The sequence below is a fragment of the Pelodiscus sinensis genome, chromosome 24 (assembly GCF_052426305.1).
Source record: "Pelodiscus sinensis isolate ZL-2025 chromosome 24, ASM5242630v1, whole genome shotgun sequence".
NCBI classification, from domain to species: Eukaryota; Metazoa; Chordata; order Testudines; family Trionychidae; genus Pelodiscus; species Pelodiscus sinensis.
Genome location: NC_143075.1, coordinates 25,698,412 through 25,718,345, shown reverse-complemented (window position 1 = coordinate 25,718,345; position 19,934 = coordinate 25,698,412). Strand labels below are relative to the sequence as shown.

Sequence of the window (19,934 nt, the reverse complement as noted above, 5' to 3'; positions counted from 1 at the left end):
ACTGTCAGTGTTCAGTGTCGTCTGGTCACGGTTCTCGGGGTTGTCCTGGTGCGCTCCTGACATAACCTCTACTCCGTCGGTGATAAACTTTCGGCTGCATGCGTAAGTATCAATGCTCCCTTTATCTAGAGCATTAGACACCAGGCACTTGGGTCACCACAGGAGATCCCTGAACCCCCGGAAATGACAGATTCAGGCAAGATCTGAAATCAATCAAGCAGGTTTATTGTTAAAAGCGATGCTCTAACCCAGTGGTCTCCAACCTTTTTACACCCACGATCACTTTTTAAATGACAGATCAAGCCAAGATCTACCACCCTGCCCCTTCCTTGAAGTCCTGCCCTCTCGATTCTCCTCCTCTCCATCACTTGCTATCCCCAACCCTTATACGCTGCTTTCTTTCCCCAATTCTTCTGTAGGAAGAGTTTTTCCCAACATTTGGCCTGTTTAGACTGGACCAAATGTCAGAAAAACCCCTTCTTTTGGAAGCCCCCTTATTCCTCATGGAAAGAGGAATATAGGGGTGACCGAAAGATCATGTTTGCTCTTCCACTAAAAGAAGCGGAAGAACAAACGCCTCCCTGGATGCAGAGGAGTTTTTCTGGGATATCTCCGGAATCCTGAAAAACTCCTGCAGTCTAGCCGGACCCTCACCGGGTTGAGACAGGATGTGTAGGCTCTGGGGTGGGAATGAGGGGTTTGGGTGTGGGAAGGGGTGAGAGGTGCAAGCTCTGGGAGGAAATCTGGATGCAGGAGGAGGTGGAGAAGGGGACGCTGGCTCGGGGAGGGGGCTCCAGGCCAGGCAGTGTTGGGGTCAGATGGAGGGTTGGGGTACTAAGCAAGGCACAGGCTTGTGGATGTGAGGGTTCAGGAATTTGGGTTGGGGTATGTGAGGGGCTCAGGGCAGGCGGTTCCAGTGTATGATAGGCTCAGATGCAGGGTCTGGGGGAAGGGGGAGTGCAGGAGTGTTATGATGCTGTGGCCAGATGGGGGCTTGGCCCCAATTGGGGGTTTGTTGGCCAGGCTTCATTTTTAAATAAAATACTGTGTCTAACACAAAAAGTTTCTGCATTGTCTTTATTTCTGAGAAGGGCGGGGAACCTGTTCTGAGTCAGGGGTCACTGACCCACAGAAAAGTCAGTTGGGGCCACACAAGTGAGATGCAAAAAAACCTCCTCCAACACCCCCCCAGCTTCACTAATGTGGCCCCAACTGTGTTGGTGGGAGCAGGGAACATAGTACTGGGGAAGGGTGCTAGTGGGTGCTTCCGCAGGGGACAGGGTGCCAGTGGGGACAGAGTTCTGCGGCTGGGGGCAGGGGAGAGGGAACAGGGTGCTGGGAGGGCAGGGGGCAGGGTTCTGCGGCTGGGGGCAGGGGAGAGGGAACAGGGTGCTGGGAGGGCAGGGGACAGGGTTCTGCGGCTGGGGGCAGGGGAGAGGGAACAGGGTGCTGGGAGGGCAGGGGGCAGGGTTCTGCGGCTGGGGGCAGGGGAGAGGGAACAGGGTGCTGGGAGGGCAGGGGACAGGGTTCTGCGGCTGGGGGCAGGGGAGAGGGAACAGGGTGCTGGGAGGGCAGGGGGCAGGGTTCTGCGGCTGGGGGCAGGGGAGAGGGAACAGGGTGCTGGGAGGGCAGGGGGCAGGGTTCTGCAGAGGGGACAGGGTGCCAGTGGGGACAGAGTTCTGTGGCTGGGGAGTGGGAAGAGGGAACAGGGGGCAGGGAAGGAAGAGGGGAAATGGGGGTGGGGGGCAGGGAACAGGGGGCAGATGGCTGGGGGGGCCAGGTGCCAGTATGGGCAGGGATTCTCCTGCACCCGCCTCCTCCCAGGATTCCCTCCCCCCCGCGAGGGAAGCCCACACGCGCCTCCCCCGGGGCCAACTCCCCCCTTCCCGGGGTGCAGGGAAAATCCCTTCCTGCAGCGCGCCCGGCACACCACAGACCTGTGGGAAGGGAGCAGCCAGCGCACTTCCAGAAACCCCGGAAGTGGCGCGAAGCTGCAGGATTTCCATCCACCCCGCGGGAAACCAGCACCTCCTCCATTGCTGCTGGAGTTAGGGAGTGGGGAGAAAGTGGGAGGGGCAGAACGCCTCGCGATCAACCGGTTGGTGACCACGGCTCTAACAGCTGTTAGAGAAATTCTCAATGCTAAACCATGCATATGGCCCGCGTTGACAAGGTACCAACACCGGGCAGGCCTATTACCAAATAACAGATTAACAGCAGTTAGTCAGAGTTAAGTCACTGTGCATTCTGTAAGTCTAGGCAATGACACCTGTTGTTTCAGGTGCCTAGTCCACCCCCGCCCCCAGGTTGGTCGGAGAGCTCCCTTTGCAGTGTCCATCATGCTGTCACCCCGAGCCTGTGCTGCCCCGGGTCGCACTGTCCCTGTTCTCTGTGGGGAGCGTACTGGTACCGAGCTGTTTCTGCAGCGAGATGTCCTGTTCCCATCCTCCTGGGATGTTTACGCACATGGCCTGTGCCTGCTGCCTCCTAGTGTGTGTTTCTGTAATAGCAGCAGCCCTGCCCTGCCCTTGCCAAGTCTCTGTGAGCAGGACCTGCCCTTTGCTCACAGCTTAGCTCCGCTTTCTGGTAGCAAAGCACTGACTGTTGTTCAGGCCTCCGGCCTCCCACTAGACCTCCATTGTCAGGCCCTCTGATTACTACATACGCCAGGACCCAGGACCCGCATGAGACCTGAACCTAGTGCTGAAAGCTCTTATGGGGAAACCCTTCGAGCCCCTCGCTACCTGCTCGCTATTACACCTATCGATGAAGGTGGCCTTCCTGGTAGCAATCACCTCAGCCAGACGAGTGGGGGAGATGGCAGCCTTAATGGCTGACCCCCCCTTATACAATATTCCACAAGGACAGGGTGATACTGTGAAATTCCTCCCAAAAGTACTTGTTCCACTGCAATGACTCTGTATACTTACCCGTTTTCTTTCCAAAATCCCATAAGGATGTCAAAGAGGCAGCTCTCCATACCCGTAACGTCTGTAGAGCCCTGGCCTTTTACCTGCAATGAACCAGCTCGTTTAGAAAGACCCCACAGCTCTTCGGTTCATCCACAGAGCGATCACAGAGACTACCAAATGGATATCTGGATGCATAAGACTAGCATATGCCCTGGCACAGAGGGAGTCACCACATACAGTGCGTTCCCACCCAACAGGAGCCATGGCAGCTACAAGAGCATTCCTACACGGTGCGCCCACAGAACTCATATGCAGGGCCGCCACATGGGCTTCAGTGCATACTGTCACACAACATTATGCACTCCAAACATTTTCTGAGACTGCTACAAGATGTGGACAAACAGCACTGTCCATCACAGATCCTCACCAGCCAAAGCTCCCACCTCCTAACAAGAATACTGCTTCGTAGTCACCTGAGGTGGAGCACCCACGGACACACTCCTCAAAGAAGAAGGGAAGGTTACTCACCAGTGCAGTAACTGGAGTTCTTCGAGATGGTTTACCCCATGGGTGCTTCACACTCACCCTCTGCCCCTCTGCTTCAGGTACAACACACCTGGGTCAGAGAAGGAACTGAGGGGGGGGGGGTGGCTGCACCCACGGGAACAACCATCTTGAGGAACTCCAGTTACTGCACAGGTGAGTTACCTTCCCTCTTGTGGCCCAGGTGGGTCTCAGAGGTTTTATAGGGTGGAAGAGGAAAGGGGCCCAGAAAGAAAAGGGTTGAGAACCCCACTTGCTGATGACTGAACTTCCTGAGTCCCTCCATTTAGCTCACTCAGCAAGTTTGCGGATGACACTAAGCTAGTGGGAGAGGTAGATACGCTGGAGGGCAGGGAGAGGGTCCAGAGCGACCTAGACAGATTGGAGGTTTGGACTAAAAGAAACAAGAAGTTCAACAAGGAGAAGTGCAGAGTCCTGCCCTTGGGATGGAAGGACCCCAAGCACTGCTACAGGCTGGGGACCGACTGGCCAAGCAGCAGTTCTGCAGAAAAGGACCTGGGGATTGCAGTGGATGAGAAGCTGGATATGAGTCAACAGGGCGCCCTTGTAGCCAAAAAGACTGAAGGCGTATTAGGGGCATTAGGAGGAGCATTGCCAGCAGATCCAGAGAAGTGATTATTCCCCTTTATTCAGCTCTGGTGAGGCGACATCTGGAGTGTTGCATCTAGTTCTGGGCTTCCACTATAGAAAGATGCGGACACACTGAAGAGGGTCCAGTGGAGGGCGACCAAAATGCTGAGGGGGCTGGAGCACATGACCTATAAGAAAAAACAGGACAATGTAGCACTTTAAAGACTAACAAGATGGTTTATTAGGTGATGAGCTTTCGTGGGCCAGACCCACTTCCTCAGATCAAACAGTGGAAGAGAATGGTCACAACCATAGATACCAAAGGGTACAGGTCTGGCCCTGGAAAGCTCATCACCTATTCAGCCATCTTGTTAGTCTTTAAAGTGCTGCACAGCCCTGGCTTTTGTGTCAGCTGCGCCAGAGTAAGGCGGCTCCGTTCTACCACATGACCTGCGCGGAGAGGCTGAGGGATTTGGGTTTATTTAGCCACAGAAGAGACGAGTGGGGGGGTTGAGAGCCGCCTGCAGCTCCCTGCCGGGGTCCCCAGGGGCGGGTGGCAGAGGAGGAGCAAGGGGCTCGCGGTACAGGGGGTCTAGGCTGGACGGTTTCCCCGGGCGGGGAAGGGCGGAATCTCCACCCCCCGGAGGGGCGGACCCGAGGCCTCTGGCAGCCCCGGGTTTTGGGGTCGCTCTGCTGCCGGGCGGGCGAGCCCGAGCCCGGGGCTTTGCGCGGCGGGCGGCGCCCCGCAGGGGCTGGCTCTGGCTGCGAGAAGCCGCCGCCCCCTCGCCGCGTCTCCCCGCCCGGCCCTGTCACGAGCGCGGCCGGGCTCCGCGCCGCCTCCCTGCGCCGGGCGAGGCTCCCCGGCCGGGCCTGCGATGAGCGCGCCGGGGCTCAGCTGAGCGGCGGGCCGGCGGGACGGAGCCATGGAGCCGGGCGAGGTGAAGGACCGGATCCTGCAGAACATCTCGCTGTCCGTCAAGAAGGTGAGAGCGGCCGGGCCGGGCCCGACACGGCTCCGCTGCCGCAGGGGCCCGGGAGCCTCTCGGCGTTGCGGGCCCTGCAGGTATTTCGGCTCCTGACCGCATCGCCTCTGCCCACGGGCCGCCCGCTCTGCCGGGTTCAACCGGATGGTCCGAGCCTGGCGCCCGCCTGTCCACGGCGCGTTTGCAGACTCCTGTACTCGCACGGGGCACGACTCGCCCGGCTCCGCTCCCTGCACCATAGTGACCCGGCCAGGGAGGGTGGGCAGCGCAGCCTGGCCTGCTTGTGTCCCGGCTCAAGGTTGTAGCAGATCTGAAGCCTCCTGTGGGCAGGGTGTTGGGGTTCATTTGACCTACAGCTTTTTGTCAGGGTTGTACCCTGCACGTAGATGTGGTTGATGCCACGTGCTAGCTGCCTTCGCACCCGCATAGTTCTTAGCCATAGACTCAAAAGATGAGGGTTGGAAAAGGGCTCAGGCTGTCCTAGAGTCCAACCCCCTGCTCAAAGGAGGACCAACCCCAACTAAATCCCATGTGAGTTTCAGCCTTATGTGCAAGCAGAGCGGTGCCAGTTCCCAGGCCCTAGCTGAGTTCTAAAGTAGTTCCTCTACTTTGCAGATCATCCCCCGCAACCTGTTTACCCAGCCCTGTCTTGCATTCTGTGGGAGGGCACCCCACAGTGCATTGCTTGGGAAACATACAACCTGTCCTGCTGCCTGCCCCAGGCACCAGCAGATGAGGCAGGTGAGCAGAGCTGCCTCCTTTTCCACAGAAGTCATTGCTTACAAATAATGTTATGTAACATGTTAAGTGTGGACAGAAAAACATGATTGGCTGGCGAAAATATGTGTGTGGGCTGACCTAAGTCAGGGAATGAGAGTAGTCCCCCAAGGGTCAGTCCTGGGACCAATCCTTTTCAACTTATTCATAAATGATCTGGAGAAAGGGGTAAGCAGTGAGGTGGTAAAGTTTGCGGATGATACCAAACTGTTTAGGATAGTCAAGACAGAAGCAGACTGTGAGGGACTCCAAAAAAATCTCACCAAGCTGAATGATTGGGCAACAAAATGGCAAATGAAATGTAATGTGGATAAGTGTAAAGTAATGCACATCGGGAAAAATAACCCCAACTATACGTACAGTATGATGGGGGCTAATTTGGCTACGACAAATCAGGAAAGAGATCTTGGAGTTATCGTGGACAGTTTTCTGAAAACTTCCACACAGTGTGCAGCGGCTGTCAAAAAGACAAATAGGATGCCGGGAATTATTAAGAAAGAGATAGAAAATAAGACCCAGAATATCTTACTGCCCCTGTATAAAACTATGGTACTCCCACATCTTGAGTACTGTGTACAGATGTGGTCTCCTCACCTCAAAAAAGATATTTTGGCCTTGGAAAGGGTTCAGAAAAGGGCAATTAAAATGATTAGGAGTTTGGAATGGGTCCCATATGAGGAGAGGTTAAAGCGACTGGGACTTTTCAGTTTAGAAAAGAGACTGAGGGGGGATATGATAGAGGTCTATAAAATCATGAGTGGTGTGGAGAGGGCGGATAAATAAAAGTTATTTATTAGTTCCCATAATAGAAGAACTAGAGGACACCAAATGAAGTTAATGGGTAGCAGGTTTAAAACTAATAAAAGAAAGTTCTTCACACAGCGTGTAGTCAACCTGTGGAACTCCTTGCCAGAGGAGGCTGTGAAACTAGGACTATAACAGAGTTTAAAGAGAAGCTAGATAATTTCATGGATAATGTCCCTGGCCTCTGTTTGTCAGAGGCTGGAGAGGGATGGCAGGAGACAAATGGCTTGATCATTGTCTTCAGTCCACCCTCTCTGGGGCACCTGGTGCTGGCCACTGTCGGCAGACAGGATACTGGGCTTAGAAAGACCTTTGGTCTGACCCAGTACGGCCGTTCTTATGTTTTCAGTTGCAATCATTTAAATCCTATTTTTTATACTTAATAGAAAACTTTTGTTTATCATCAAACCCTGTGTAAATCAGTGTTACGGTGTGGGGCACAGCACTGATAAAAATAGCAAACCTTATGAGTTTTCTCTGTGTAAAACTTTTTTACGGAATAAGGTGGATTTAGTTGAGATTTTGGTCCCTTTTCTAGGTTGTATTCTTGGATGCTATCAAGTCCCACAGCTGAGCTGTTTGTGTCCATTTTACTCTTCTGGGAAGCTGTTACCCCAACTTTGAGCCATGGCCGGGAGAGACCAGAGTTTTTGGCCAAGCAGGACCCGAGATGCGAAGGCTTAACTCTATGAAAGATCCCTTCAGTGCAGGCAGGGGGCTGCTCTGGTGCAATCCTTGCCTGCAGGGTTCCTTGGCCCAGGGCAGGCAGGGGCTACTTTGGTGTCCCGGTTGGGAGCCGCAGGCAGGGACTGTTCTGGCCAGGCTGGAGCAGCCCCTGCCAGCAGCAGGGTGAGGGCATGTTCCAGCCCAGCAGCAGGCAAGGGGACCGCTCCGGCTGAGCTAGAGCAGCCCCTCCCACTCACCGGTTAAACAATATATTTAATCTGTTAGTCAGTTAAAAGGGATTTCACATCCCGAAGCAGGACAGGGTGGTGGGGTGCTTTGGGGCTCACTGAGCAACAGCCTCAAGAGGACCTCTGTGATCAAACCTGCCACAGACCAGTTCACTGTTTAATGGGTAGTTACATCCCTACTAATAATATAGTTCAATACAAACTGCTAATAGCAAAGCCCATCAAAGTGCTGTGGTTTCTTTCCTACTAGTCTATTGGTCATTTCAAGCTTTCTCTTTTGAAATACCTATTGCCCTGCCTAATGCACAGGTGAAGTTGTTCTCAGGCTGATCTTTCCCAGTTATAAATGGGTTGAATTATTTAGGCATCTAAAATGAAGTTCAGTTGCTGTATCTTCCAGAAAAATTTGGGAAGCTTTGAACAAAAGTTTGAACATCTGCTAGTAGAGAAAGCAGAAATGAACTTTTGGAAATGTACTCTAGTTCTTTCTACTGTGAGGGCAAAGCTTTCACGTGAGCAGGATGGCTCGTAAGGCACAAGACAGGGTGTAACTAGGAATTGAGCGAGAAAAAGCATCACTAGCTGCTGGGATTCTGTGAAAGATTCCTTCAATGCTGATCAGCTTGACAAAAAATCAAAGGCTGCTTCTTCCTGCAAAGAGTCATGTTAGTGCATACAGGATTTGTGGAAGCCTGATTTTTAGCCATCTTGATGTTGATGAGATTTCTTTATTTTAGAGTTTTCTAGATACCATAACAGACTTTATGGCTGACCGTGAACAACGTTTCCTCAGCTCTTGCCCCCTAACACCCTTACTTTACTTACACTCCATCGATTACATTTTCATCATATGGACCCACGGGAAAGAGACCCTTGAAGAATTTCACAAGGATTTCAACAACTTCCACCCCACCATCAACCTCAGCCTGGATCAGTTCACATGAGAAATCCACTTCCTTGACTCTACAGTACAATTAAATGATGGACAAATCTCCACCAACCTATACCGGAAACTTACCGACCGCTACACTTACCTCCATGCCTCTAGCTTCCATCCCAGGCACATTTCTCTAGCTATTATATACAGCCAACCCCTAAGATACAACCGGATTTATGTCAGTCCCACAGACCGAGACAAATTCCTACAGGATCTATATAGAGCATTCCTACAATTGAAATACCCACCCGGTGAAGTGAAAAAACAGATTGGCAGAGCAAAAAAAGTACCCAGACATGAACTACTTCAAGACAGACCCAAAAAAGAAAACAACAGAATTCCACTTGTCATTACTTACAGTCCACAACTTAAACCCCTCCAACGCATTATCCACAATCTACAGCCTATCTTGGAAAATGACCCCTCACTCTGAGGCCTTGGAGGAAAGGCCTATTCTCGCTTACAGACAACCCTCTACCTGAAACCAATCCTTTCCGGTAGCTGTATAGCATGGTTACATCATAAGCATTCAAGGAACCAACCCCGGTGCCAACTGTGCGCACACATCTATGCAAGCGATTTCATGACTGGCCCCAACCACATCAGCCATCAAATCAGAGGCTCATTTAACTGCACATCCAGTAATGTGATCTATGCCATCAAATGCCAGCAATGCCCCACTGCGACAAACTGGACAGTCCCTATGGGAAAGAATTAATGGACACAATGGACACAAATCAGATATCCGAAAAGGCAACACACACAAACCTGTTGGGGAACACTTTAATCTACCTGGACACTCATTAAGGGATCTTGCTGTTTTTTTCAGCCCAATTCCACAAGCCAAATATACAGAGAGGGATTGGAACTCCACTTCATTCTCACGTTTAACTCTCATGCAAATGGTCTAAATTGTGATACTGGATGGCTTGCACATTATCAGCCAACCAAACAATGAAGGTGCCAGTGGCTCTTGATGTCTGTGTAGAATCTGCTGTTAGTACTCTTCCTTTCCTAGTGTAAACTAATGGTTCTTATCAGCCTCTTAAATATTTAGTCTTTAAGGTGCTAATAGACTATTCGATATTTTTCCTGTTACAGACTGGCCTGGCTATCCCTTTGAAACTTCTCTACCCAATGTCCTCTTCCCCACCCCTCCAATTTTTTTTCCTCCCCCACCCCTTTCCCTTATTTATTCTTGGTTCTGGACTTCCAGCACTCCAGTCATCTAAAGAAGTGGGCTGTGCCCACGAAAGCTCGTGACATGTTTTGTTAGTCTTTAAAGTGCTACCAGACTACTTGTTTTTTAAGTTTTTCTTGGAAACCAGTTAGCTTGCTCTTGCTGGGGGGATTTCCAACCTTGCCTGCTTTTCTCTCCTGTGGAATCTGCCTCTGATGTGCTGAAGAACTTGTGACCTGTAGCAGGGCCTTTTTCTGTAACATCGGGAATGCTTTCCATTGGAGTCACCTGCCACCCTTCAGTCTTGCTCAGCTGTGTCTCATAAGCTGTACCAATAATAGGCTAGTCAGACCTGAGTGTCAAGACTGAAGTGTGGTTTGGGCTTCATTTAAGACTAGAAGGTGAGGCCTGTCGCTGACGGGTCAAAGTCATTTTGCATAGATTACACTTATAGGAAAGTTCAAGAAATTAAATATATGTCATAGAATTTTTTATTAATGTGCTTACAAAAGGGAAGTAAAAGAACAGTTTTAAATTTGTAGGATTTCAACTTCAAGCATTATTCTTTTTATTAAGTAATTATCATATATTATAAATTTGAATCAGAAACTCTTAGTGAAGAAAATTAACTGATGTCAGTTAAAGCTTGCTGATATAAAATGTTTGTGGTTTTTCAGTCTTTTGCTAAAATCAACAGATGTTTTTCCTTTTCACACTCAAGATGTTGCTACATAAAGTTGTCGTGTGTGCAAAACAATCTCAAAACAATGTTGGTCAAAATAAATATTAGAAATAAATTGAAATAAAAAATGAAGCAAAATAAATTGCTGGTGCATAAAATTTTTTGGACAATGATAGCAAGCAATCAATTTTGATTCTTTATAATATTTATGGTATTAGCAGATAATATTTACGTTTTAAGAATGTATTCACATACCTTTTTTGGCGTTCATATTTGTTTTGTTAACTCCTATCAAGTAAAGCCAAGCTCTCATCCTTTCACACCACTAGCCTTTGTAAGATACTTCGCATCTTTTGGCCGAAAACATTCTCCAACCACGACCTGCTCCTGTGATGCCACCAGGAGGACATGGCCACTATGATTATGAGAAGACGCTGGAGATGGATGAGAAGGGAGGCAGACACCATTGTAAAGATAGCACTTCACTGGACGCCTGAAGGATGACGGAAACGTGGGAGGCCCAAGACAACATGGCAGCGCACTGTTGCGGCAGACATGAAGAGAATGCATTACAACTGGGGCGCACTGGAGAAGATGGCCAAAGACAAACAAAAATGGAGAACCTTCATTGCTGCCCTACATGCCAGCGGACGTAATAGGCATTAAATAACTAACTATCAAATAAAGCTTCCGTTACTGTTTCTGTAACTAATTTGAATTATTTTGCGGCAGCAGCCCTTGTCTGCAGGGGGTCCGAGCTCCCCATGGAGCAACCTCTGTCTGCGGGGAGCTTGGACCCTCCGTGGACAGGGGCTGCTGCCACCTCGCATGGCTGCCTCTGGCACAGAGGCAGTGATGCGGAGCAGCAGGCAGCTGTTCTGTGCGGGGAGCTGGTTTTTAAACTGACTCCCACGTGCCACCCTGCGCTGCTGCCTCTGATACAGTGCGGGATAGCAGGGGGCTCCCTCGGGGGGGAGGGGCTGGAGCGCGCTGGCTGCCAGCCCTGCCCCGGGAACTATCGAATAGTCTTGTAACCGCTAAGTTTTCATGAGTTTACACGACTATTCAATTACACTGGGGACACAATTCCAGATAGTGTATCCTACCTGTGCAAAAGTTTTGCATGTTCTTCATATCATGGTCATCTTTCTGACTCTTGCTGAAAGAAGCTAGTTTTGTTGGAACCCAGAAGATAAGAGTATGGAATGACTAATTCTGTTGATCTTTGACAGCAAAATGAGATTCTCTGTCTCCTTTAATCGATTGAATCTACATCAGGAAGTGAAATCCAATAAAACAGACCTGGGATAAGTAATAATGAAGAAAGGTACCTGCTGTAGGAGTTGTTCACGGATAGAAATACCTTCTAGCCTCCTGCTGCTGAGCTTACCAGAGTTGCAGTGCTGCCCTTCCAAATTCACTATATTTATTATAAATCTTATTCATGAACACAATAACTTCAGACTTCCAAGAGTTACAACGAGATCCTACAACACTGGGTGAATGGGCACCATAAAATGGATTTCAGTGTTGATAAATGCAAAGTAATGCACATTGGAAAACATAATCCCAACTGTACATACAAAATGATGGGATCTAAATTAGCTGTTGCTGCTCCAGAAAGAGATCTTGAAGTCATTGTGGACAGTTCTTTGGAAACATCGGTTCAATGTGCATCAGCAGCCAAAAAGCCAACAGAACATTGGGATTCATTAGGAAAGGGATCGCTAATAAAACAGAAAATATCATCAGAAAATAAATTCATGGTACGTCCACATCTTTGAATACTGTATGCAGATGTGATTGCTCCATCTCAGAAAAGATACTGGAATTGGAAAAGGCATAGAGAAGAGCAACAACAAATATTAGGGGTATGAAACAGCTTCTGTTTGAGAAGAGAGTAATAAAACTGGGATTTTTCATCTTGGAAAAGAGATGCCTAAGAAGGGCTGTGATACAGGTCTATAAAATCTTGACTGATGTACAAAAAGTGAATGAAGAAGAGTTAGTTACTCCTTCCCATAACACAAGATCCAGGGGACACCCAATGAAATGAACAGGCAGCAGGTTTCAGACAAATGAGAAGTGTTTCTTCACACAACGCACAGTCAGCTCGTGGAAATTGTTGCCAGAAGATGTGAAGGCCAAAACTGCAACAGGATGCAAAAAAGAACAAGCGGCGAGGAGTCCTGTGGCACCCTATAGACTAACTGAATAAGGTGCCACCAGACTCCTCGCCGCTTTTGCAGATTCAGACTAATATGGCTACCCCTCTGATAAAAAAGAACAAGATAAATTAGTGGCAGATAGGTCCATCAATGGCTGTTAGCCACCCCCTGCTCTGACTGTCTCTAGCCTCTGCCAGAAAGAGGGGGAGGGCTCACTTGATGCTTGCCTGCACTGTTCATTCCCTCTGGGACACCTGGCAGCAGGCAGTGCTGGAAGACAGGCTCCTGGGCTAGCCGGGCTCAGTGTGGCCCTTCTGATGTTCTAGGCAGGCTGTGCTCATCTTCATTCTTCTGGTCCCCCATCTTCATTCCTTAGCTCAGTCCCCTGCCTCCTCCCTCAGCTTCAGTTACTGGGCTTGGCCTAGACCGGGGCATTAGACAAGAGCTCTGTTCCTTGTGCTTTCCCTCATAGAGCCACAGGATCACTCCTGAAATTTCTTCCACGGCGTTCTCACCGCCAAGCCTCCAGCCAGCTGCTGTCATTGGGGTCACATGGCTAGACGAGGCTTTTCAGGCTGTGTTCATAACGAATTATGGGCTTGAAAAGCTCCCGGTTTCACTGCAAGTGCTCCATAGTACAGCCGGTCCCCGAGTTACGACCAAACCGCCCATAGAGCAGTCATAAAGGCAGTCCTCGACTTACAAACGCAACCCGCGCTTACGAACAGCGCGGTCACAGTGTAACCCAATGGGACCCGACTTCCGAGCGCTTTGAGTTACGGCCAAGTGTTTGGTCCATAACCCATTCGTAGCTTGGGGACCACCTAGTGGGCAATCTACAGCGACCCGGCTCAATGAAAGCCCTGCACAGGCTCAGTACATGTGTGTCAGTGCTGGGTGAAAGAGCAAGCTCTTAGCAGCATGGGCGATTGGTGAAGGCCCCACCACTTTCCGGACCCCCATGGGGAGGCAGGGCAGCGTGCTGCGCGCACACTCTCCCCCGCCAACCACAGGAAGGGGAGTGGGTGGGCGTGCGTAGGCTCGCCCCAGCCTTTGGAGCGGGGGTGGGCAGCATGGCCCCAGCTCCAGAGGAGGGTGTGGGGCCTGGCCTGCCCCAGCCCAGCCTTGCCTCTCCAGCCCCGGAGCACCCAGGGAGGGAGGAGGGTGCGCCACACAGCGTGGTCCAGCCTCTCCAGCACCGGGGGAGGCCCCGCCGCTCGGATTGGCTCAGCCTCTCCAGCCCCAGAGCACCAGGGGAGGGAGGAGAATGCAGCCCGGCCCAGCCTCTTCAGCCCCGCAGAGGGCGCAGGGCGTGACCCCAGCTCCGGAGCACTGGGAGGGTGGACACGGGAGAGGAGGGGGGCAGCAACACTGTGCCCCCAGAACACCTACAGCAGGTGCTCTGGAGCCAGAGTGTGGGCTGGGCTGTAGATGGGGGTAGTGTCTTCTCCTCCCTAACATACCGGGCTCCCCTGTCTAGCAGCAAACACAAGTTTGCTGTGGAACATCATCCCAATGGCTCACACGTGCTACCCACTAATAATATTCACTCTAATTTTTTCCATCCATGTGCAGAATAAATTTTGTTATGCCCACCAAGGCAAGTGTGGATGTGCACCATCAATAGAAACACATGCTGTCATCTGTGCGGCATTTCAGTCTCTCCTGAGTGTTCTCCAAGTGCTCAGCTTACAAGGGCCTACTAACTGTCTCCAGTTATGACTTTGCTAACAGTTGAAGTATTGCCTGTTCAAAGAAAGGTGCCTGATTGAAGATGTATCAGCCACTCTGGGTGGGGTTGAGAGGTTGGAAATGCAGACTGAAAGAAACCCAGTGCAATTGAAGTTACATTATCAGCCTCCCCTTCCAATCACTGCATTCGCGTGCAGGCTTGTGTTGCAACCCCGCTGTTAATCAAGCACAAAGTCAGGAAAGGGGCTTTATAGTTCCCCACTGCAGATCAAGAGCCTTGCAAAACACAGTGGCCAAGTCTACACCAGGAATGTAAAGGGTTAACCAGCTTCAGGGGGGTAGCTGAGTTAGTCTGTAACTGGAAAACCTTTAAAAATCAACCAATAGTCTAGCAGCATCTTTAAAGACTAACAAAGCTCGGAGATGGCGTCATGAGCTTTCGTGTGTACAGCCCACTTCCTCAGAGTCCAGTTCCAAAATAAATAGGGGATGGCAGATGGGGGAAGGAAGGGGATAGTGAGTTAGAATGTTCGTGTTACATGACGCTGAGAGAGAAGGTGCAAATCGTTCTGAAGTGCCCATTGTGTGGTGTTGTACGTCATTGGATGTGGCAGGCAGTGTGCTGGCCAGGGAATGTCTTTATTCAGACCTTTCTGATGGGTTAAGTTCTAAGGCTTCCCCGTGTGTTTGGCTTGTGGAATTGACCTAGAATCATGGAATCATAGAACCATAGAGCTGGAAGAGACCTCAGAAGGTCATCAAGTCCAGCCCCCTGCGCTAGGCAGGACCAATCCCAACTAAATCAACCCGGCCAGGGCTTTGTCAATCCGAGACTTAAACACCTCTAGGGATGGAGATTCCACCACCTCCCTAGAGAACCCACCCCAGCGCTTCCCTCCTTCATCCAGTAGGGGCCGCGCACCCTCTCTGATCACCTTCTTCTTGTTAACATGCCTGTAGAAACCTTTCTTGTTATCCTTCACATCCTTAGCCAGTCGCAATTCCATTTGCGTTTTCGCCTTCCTGATAACCCCCCGGCATTCTCGAGCTGTACATTTAAACCCCTCCCTGGTCATTTGTCCAAGTTTCCACTCTTTGTAAGCTTCCTTTTTGTGCTTAAGTTCACCAAGGATTTCCCCTGTAAGCCAATCCAGTCTCTTACCATGTTTGCCTCTCTTGCTACGCATCGGGATGGTTTCTTTCTGTGCCTTCAATAAGGCTTCTTTAAAATACTGCCAGCTGTCCTGGACTCCTTTCCCCTTCATGTTAGCATCCCAGGGGATTCTGCCCATCAGATCTCTGAGGGAGTCAAAATCTGCTTTTTTGAAGTCTAAGGTGTGTATTTTACTACTCTCTTTCCTTCCTTTGGTCAGGATCCTGAAATCTACCATCTCATGATCACTGCTTCCCAGGTTGTCACTCACCTCCACTTCCCCTATTAGTTCCTCCCTGTTTGTGAGCAGAAGGTCAAGCTGCGCACGGCCCCAGGTCGGATCCTTCAACACTTGTGCCAAGAAGTTATCCCCAACATTCTCCAAAAAGTTCCTGGATTGCCTGTGTATTGCTGTATTGGTCTCCCAACAGATGTCAGGGTGATTAAAGTCCCCCACGAGAACCAGGGCCTGCGATCTCGAAGCTTCTCTCAGTTGTCCGAAGAAAGCCTCATCTACCTCATCCACCTGATTCAGTGGCCTGTAGCAAACACCAACCACAACATCACTGCTGTTGCTTCCACCTTTAAACTTAACCCATAGACTCTCAACAGGCTTTTCTCCCTCTAAATACTAGAGCTCTGAGCAATCATAGAGCTCTCTTACATATAGTGCAGCAACTCCTCCTTTTCTCCCCTGCCTGATCTTCCTGAACAGTCTCTACCCTTCCATGACAGCGCTCCAGTCATGCGAGTCATCCCACCAAGTCTCTGTTATCCCAATTAAATCATATTTCTTGGACTGGGCCAGGGCCTCCAGTTCTCCCTGTTTGTTGCCCAGGCTTCTCGCATTAGTGTACAAACACCTCAGATAACCAGTTGATTGTGCTATCTTCTCCATTCGAATCAGGGGTCCTCCTTTGTTGCTTGTTCATCTTTGCATTTCTTCCCGGTATCCGACTTTCCAACTCCCCTCAGGGTTTTGGTCACCGTCCCCCGACAAACCTAGTTTAAAGCCCTTTTCACTAGGTTTGCAAGCCTGCCCGCGAAGATGCTTCTTCCTCTCTTCGTTAGGTGGATCCCATCTCTTCCTAACGATCCTTGTGCCTGGAACAGAGTCCCCTTGTTGAAGAAACCAAAGCCCTCTCTGCGACACCACCTGCGCAACCATGCATTTACATCCTCAATTTGACAATCCCTGCCCAGTCCTTTCCCTTAGACAGGGAGGATGGACGAGAACACCACTTGTGCTCCGAATTCTTGGATCCTTCTTCCTAGTGCTACATAATCCGCAGTAACCCACTCAAGGTCATTCTGGGCTGTATCGTTAGTTCCCACATAGAGAAGCAGGAAGGGGTAGCGATCCGAAGGTTTGATCAGATTGCTAAGCCTCTCAGTCACATCCTGAATGCGAGCTCCCGGTAAGCAGCACACCTCTTGAGATTCCAGGTCCGGACGGCAGAGGGATGGCTCAATCCCTCTTAGGAGGGGGTCCCCGACCACCACCACCCGTCGTTTTCTTTTGGGGGTGATGGCCATGGAACCCCCATCCCTGGGACTACGCATCCCATGTCCCCTTGCGGTTTCTTCCTTGTGAGGTCCATTCCAAAGCATTCAGCACTGCAGAGCCTGTGGAGAGAGCCTGTGGAGAGAGCCTGAAAGCGATTACTTACCTCTGTAGCATCAGGGGATTCCCGTGCTGGCCTTTTTCCCCTTCTAGAAGTTACATGCTGCCAGTTCTCTTCCTGGTCCCGTACTGCCCTCTCTGGCTCTTCCGCCTGCCGTGCTTGAAGGATTAAATGCTGCCTTCTATCGAGGAAGTCTTCATCCTCTCTGATCGAGCGTAGGGTCGACACTTGGGCTTCCTCTAATTTTTTCTTCCAAGATGGCGACCAACTTCTACTTAGTGCAGATGAAATCCGTTCTTTCTTCTGGGAGGAAGACAGACATGGCACACACTGTGAAGTTAACAACAGCAGACCCATCACCAACCATCGCTGCTGTCCTGTTCGCTGCTGACCTGAAACAACCCGGTAACTTGGAGATCCATTCATGAGTGTCCGGGCAGGTTAAACTGTCCCCAACACGTTTCTGTGGGTTGCCTTCTTTTTAAAGAGGTAACCAGTTAGCCTCGTAAGCAGTTAACCAGCGGGCAGGGGGCTGGTCTAGCCTTGCCGGGCCCACCGGGCCGTGCTGCAGGCAAGGGGCTGGTCTAGCCTTGCCGGGCCCACCCGGCCATGCTGCAGGCAGGGGGCTGGTCTAGCCTTGCCGGGCCCACCCGGCCATGCTGCAGGCAGGGGGCTGGTCTAGCCTTGCCGGGCCCACCCGGCCATGCTGCAGGCAGGGGGCTGGTCTAGCCTTGCCGGGCACACCCGGTCATGCTGCAGGCAGGGGGCACTCTGGCCTTGCTGAACCTGCCACGCTGCAGCCCATGGTGGGCCAGGCCGGCCCCTGGGTTGGGGGCTGCTCCAGCCCGTCTGTGGGATCCCAATTAACTGGTTAAATGTAACATTTAACTGATTAATTTTTTAAAGGGGATTTTATGGCCGTAGTCTTGTGACGGCGCGTTGGGGGTTCCCCGTCTCCTGCACCCCGAAATGGCACAAACAGACTGCACCAGCCAGTGGAATTGAGGGTGGTTTATTGCTCCTCCAGCACAGCGCAGCACAGATGTAATCTGGTTACAGGAACTGGGCTAGGATGCCTCAGGCCCCCTTGAGATGGGGGAGACTGGGCCCCTAAACTCCAGCCCCTTCCCCTAGGCTCTCCTCCATGCCCTCCGACAGCCAGCAACCAACTCACTAACTTCCAGCCCTGCCCCCCAGCCAAGGCAGCATTCCACCTTCCTTTGTTCCTCTCCATGGGGGGTGTCTGGCCACTGGTTTGCATAGTGACTCATCCTGTTTTGCTGGGTCGTGGTCCCCACGACAGCCAGTGGGGGTTACCCCAGAGCCAGCAGCATAGAAACCAGCCAGGTACCCCCACTACGTCACAAGTCTACACTGGCAAGTTCCTGCACAGTGGTAAGCCTGCAGGGCTGTAACCTGCACCGTGTCCACACTGGCAGAGCACTTAGGATGCACTAGCTCTGCCGCTAGCGTGCACTAGGTCAGCGGTTCCCGCCTGTGCTCCGCGGACCCCTGGGGGCTTGCGGCGGTACTGTAGGGGGTACTCACAGAGCCTCTCGCAGCCAGCGCGTCCTTCAAACTGCCTTGCTTCCCCAGTGGCTGAGGGACTTGCAGGCTGCAGGCACAGCTATATTGTTGGGGGAGGGGAGTAAAATGTTAATACAGGCAGTCCCCGGGTTACGTACAAGATAGGGACTGTAGGTTTGTTCTTAAGTTGAATCTGTATGTAAGTCGGAACTGGCCTCCAGATTCAGCCGCTGCTGAAACTGATCAGTTTCAACAGCGGCTGAATCTGGACGCCAGTTCTGACTTACATACAGATTCAACTTAAGAACCCCAGGCATCCCCAAGTCAGCTGCTACTGAAACTGATCAGCGGCTGATTCCAGGAAGCCCCAGCTGGTCAGTTTCAGCAGCGGCTGACTTGGGGACGCCTGGGGCAGAGCAGCTCGGGTGCTGCTGGGTTGGTCCAGTAGCGCCAAGGAGCGGTGCTGCGGGACCAACCGGCAGCGCCCCACCTGCTCTACCACAGGCCTGGGGCTTTGCTCCACGTCTCCCTGGTCTGCTGGGGGGGGGGCACTAGGTGCGCGCCCCCACCCCCAGCAGACCAGGGACACGGGGAGCAAAGCCGCAGCGACGGCGGAGTCCCGCGCCTCCCCGGCTTTGCTCCAGGTGTCCCTGGGCTGCTGGAGACGGTCCCCAGCAGACCAGAGGCACCGGGAGCAAAGCGGCAGCGGCGGCGGAGTCCCGCACCTCCCCGGCTTTGCCAGAGCAAAGCCTCAGAGGCGCGGGACCCCTCTGCCTCCCCGGCTTTGCTCTGGGTGTCCCTGGTCTGCTGGAGATGGTCCCCAGCAGACCAGAGGCACCAGGAGCAAAGCGGCTCTACCACACTTTTCTCGCCCCGGAGGTCGAGGTGGCGGGACCGCTGCGCTCTGGGCGGTCCCTCTGCCTGCGAGCTCCGGGGTGAGAAAGCCCTGTTCGTAACTCGGGGACTGCCTGTAGATTGAAAGGGGGTCCATCTTCTCAAAGTTGGGAGCCACTGCTCTAGGTAAACCATCTCTGCAAGAAGCATAGAGGTTGCTGTGCTCTGGATACAGCCCTGGGGCGCCAGTGTGGACAGCATGGTGTAGTACTGCATCCCAGTTGGCTTCCAGCCCCCCTCCCACATGGCCTGTTCTGGCCTCTCTGGTCATCTGCTTGAACTCTGCTGCCCTGCTCAGGTGGCCAAGACCTGCCCTTGCCGCCTTTTTGCAATTTGAAAGCCCTTTCCTGTTTACTTGGCAAGGCATGGTGTTCTAGTGCATCTTTCCAGCTGGCCAGGCCTGCTGCATGCACCAGGAGATTCCCAGCTTGAAGTCATGCTGACCTCATCAGCATTTGGGGGAGGAGGCAGTGTGGTCCCAGCTGTGCTCCAGCCATAGGAATTACAATATCTATGGTCATAGCTGTAGATGCATGATCGAAAGGGGCCACG

The 19,934-nt window shown here is 51.8% G+C and overlaps 1 protein-coding gene across 6 annotated transcripts in view; it reads left to right on the top strand.

Moving 5' to 3' along the window:
- Positions 1 to 4,594: 4,594 nt before the first annotated feature.
- PLEKHM2 (pleckstrin homology and RUN domain containing M2) overlaps positions 4,595 to 19,934 on the top strand; it is a 93,627-nt gene continuing 78,287 nt past the window's right edge. The window contains exons 1-2 of one of the 6 annotated variants that reach the window (XM_075906327.2): positions 4,595 to 5,029; positions 5,645 to 5,770. In XM_075906327.2, the coding sequence (XP_075762442.2) occupies positions 4,970 to 5,029; positions 5,645 to 5,770 (186 nt within the window). In that variant the 5' untranslated portion in view covers positions 4,595 to 4,969. The remainder of the gene's footprint in view (positions 5,030 to 5,644; positions 5,771 to 19,934) is intronic. The other 5 variants (XM_089773149.1, XM_075906324.2, XM_075906323.2 and 2 more) reach the window with 5 other exon arrangements.